The sequence below is a fragment of the Bipolaris oryzae genome, assembly GCF_000523455.1.
Source record: "Bipolaris oryzae ATCC 44560 unplaced genomic scaffold scaffold_414, whole genome shotgun sequence".
Classification (NCBI taxonomy): Eukaryota; Fungi; Ascomycota; class Dothideomycetes; order Pleosporales; family Pleosporaceae; genus Bipolaris; species Bipolaris oryzae.
In genome coordinates this window covers 1-2,098 of record NW_006911690.1, presented here as the reverse complement: position 1 = coordinate 2,098, position 2,098 = coordinate 1, and the positions used below count along the sequence as shown (strand labels likewise).

Sequence of the window (2,098 nt, the reverse complement as noted above, 5' to 3'; positions counted from 1 at the left end):
GAAAATCTAGTATTATTAGATTATTATTAGCTATATTTAACTATTTAGATTAGGAAATTTATACTTAGGATAAGCTTTTCCTATAATAGAATTAGATAATAATNAATATATAAAAAATATAATAGCTGCTAAAGACTATATAAGTATAGTTTTAAGCTTTATAAAGTACTTTATAAGCTTAAATTAGCATCTTAGTAGTAGTAGTTATTTTCAGCTAAAATACTAAAATAGCTAGATTTTATAGCTTTAAAAATTAATAAAAGTATTTATATCTATAAATATAAATCTATTATTTAAGCTATATATATATATAATATCCTAGTTTTTCCTAAAAATAGAGATTATATTAATAGTCTTTATAAAGAATTTTCTAAAATAGCTAAGATTAAAAGAAATAAACTAGGAGAAATTTAAGAATTTCTAGGTGTTAAAACTATTAGAGATAGAACTAAAAAATCTATAATTGTAATAAAAAGAAGGTTAATTAGTAAACTATTATTTAAGTTTAATAAACTTTAAAAAAAAACTATACTAATACTAATAAGTATAAAACTTTGAAAAAACTAAGAAGAAAATAACTCTAGCTTAATAAAGGATTATTAAAAAGAAATTAGTTTTTTAATTTATTTAACTATTTTTACTAGGCCTAATCTAGTTTTTAGTGTTAATTATCTAGCTAGATATATGTCTAATCTAAGCCTAGATTATTATAAATATCTAAATAATATATTTAGCTCTTAATTAACTACTAAAGATTATAGCTTAGATTCAACTCTATAATCTAAATTATAAACTAATATTAGAAAAACTATTAATTTAAGAGGAATTAGTGATTCTAATTAGGGGGGTGATCTAGATACTAGAAAATTAACTACTAGAAATAGTTTTATTTTAGAAAATAACTTAAATAGCTAGGATAATAAAAATATAGCTATTAGTTAGATTTCTAAACTATAGAAGGTAGTTATAATTTCAAGTGATAAAGCATAATATATAGCTTTAAAAAAAGCTGCTAAAGCGAGTATATATTTAAATAATTTTATAAAAGCATTATTTAGCTATAACTCTATTAAAAATTTAAAAGAAATTCTTAATATTATAAATATTATATTAATAGAGGGCTAATGTACTATTGAACTAGCTTAAAATCTACCTTATTATGCTAGAATAAGAAACGTAGATATTACCTATTACTTTATGAGGGATAATCTAATAGAAAATATTTTTAACTTAGTATACGAAAATACTATGATAATATTAGCTAATAATTTAACTAGTACTACTAATATTAATAAGTTTAAAGACTTTATTAGTAGAGTAAATGTAGTTAATTTAGATAGATAAGTTATTTAACTTAATTTATTCGTACTTAGGTTTCTAACCACTAAGTGCGTTAAGTATTATTTTTAATAAATAATATATCTTGAGTTCTATCATTTAATAGCTTTTAAGAGCTATATAATAGAAATTAACTGTATTCTATATATAATAGAATATCTAATAGTAAATACTTTACTTAAAAAATTTTTAGTTATAGAGTACTAAGCCATAACTTATAGAAAAAGTAAAAGTATTAATTGATTTGAATTTATAGATTTAAGTATAATTTATTAATACAATAAAAGTTATGGAAATAAAAACAAAAAGAGAAATATCATGACTTTAGCTTATAAAAAACTAAGGATACTATATAAATTAAGGGGCAGTGTAAGTTTAATGACTTAATTTATATATTATCTTATTTTCTAGTTATAATTATTATAATAGTACTATTGAATAATGTATTAAAATTCTAAATAAACTAAGGATTATAAATTAGTTTTAAGATATTTACTAGTCTAAGTTTTAAGCTAGATGTTAACTGCTGACTATTTCTTTATATCTAATTCTAAATTAACGATCTAATTTCCAATCTTTTAATCCACATTATATTAACGTGGTTCACAAGCGAGCTGATCACCCAAGCGAGCTGATCACTTCCCACCAGCGCGTCAACGTCGATACTACAACGCGTCATGTCTCAACAACGTCAACATCTATTAACTTATCCTGAATCAGATCTTCAACTTGCTCTTTTTGATATCCGATCGCAACGTGT

General features: G+C 21.5%; 1 protein-coding gene across 1 annotated transcript; it reads left to right on the top strand.

The window, feature by feature from the left end:
- Positions 1-1,161: 1,161 nt before the first annotated feature.
- On the top strand, positions 1,162-1,338 carry COCMIDRAFT_46428 (uncharacterized protein; the record flags this gene model as incomplete). Its single annotated transcript, XM_007695729.1, has 1 exon — positions 1,162-1,338. A coding segment is annotated over one exon (177 nt), but the record flags the coding sequence as incomplete, so codon positions are not given.
- Positions 1,339-2,098: the final 760 nt, after the last annotated feature.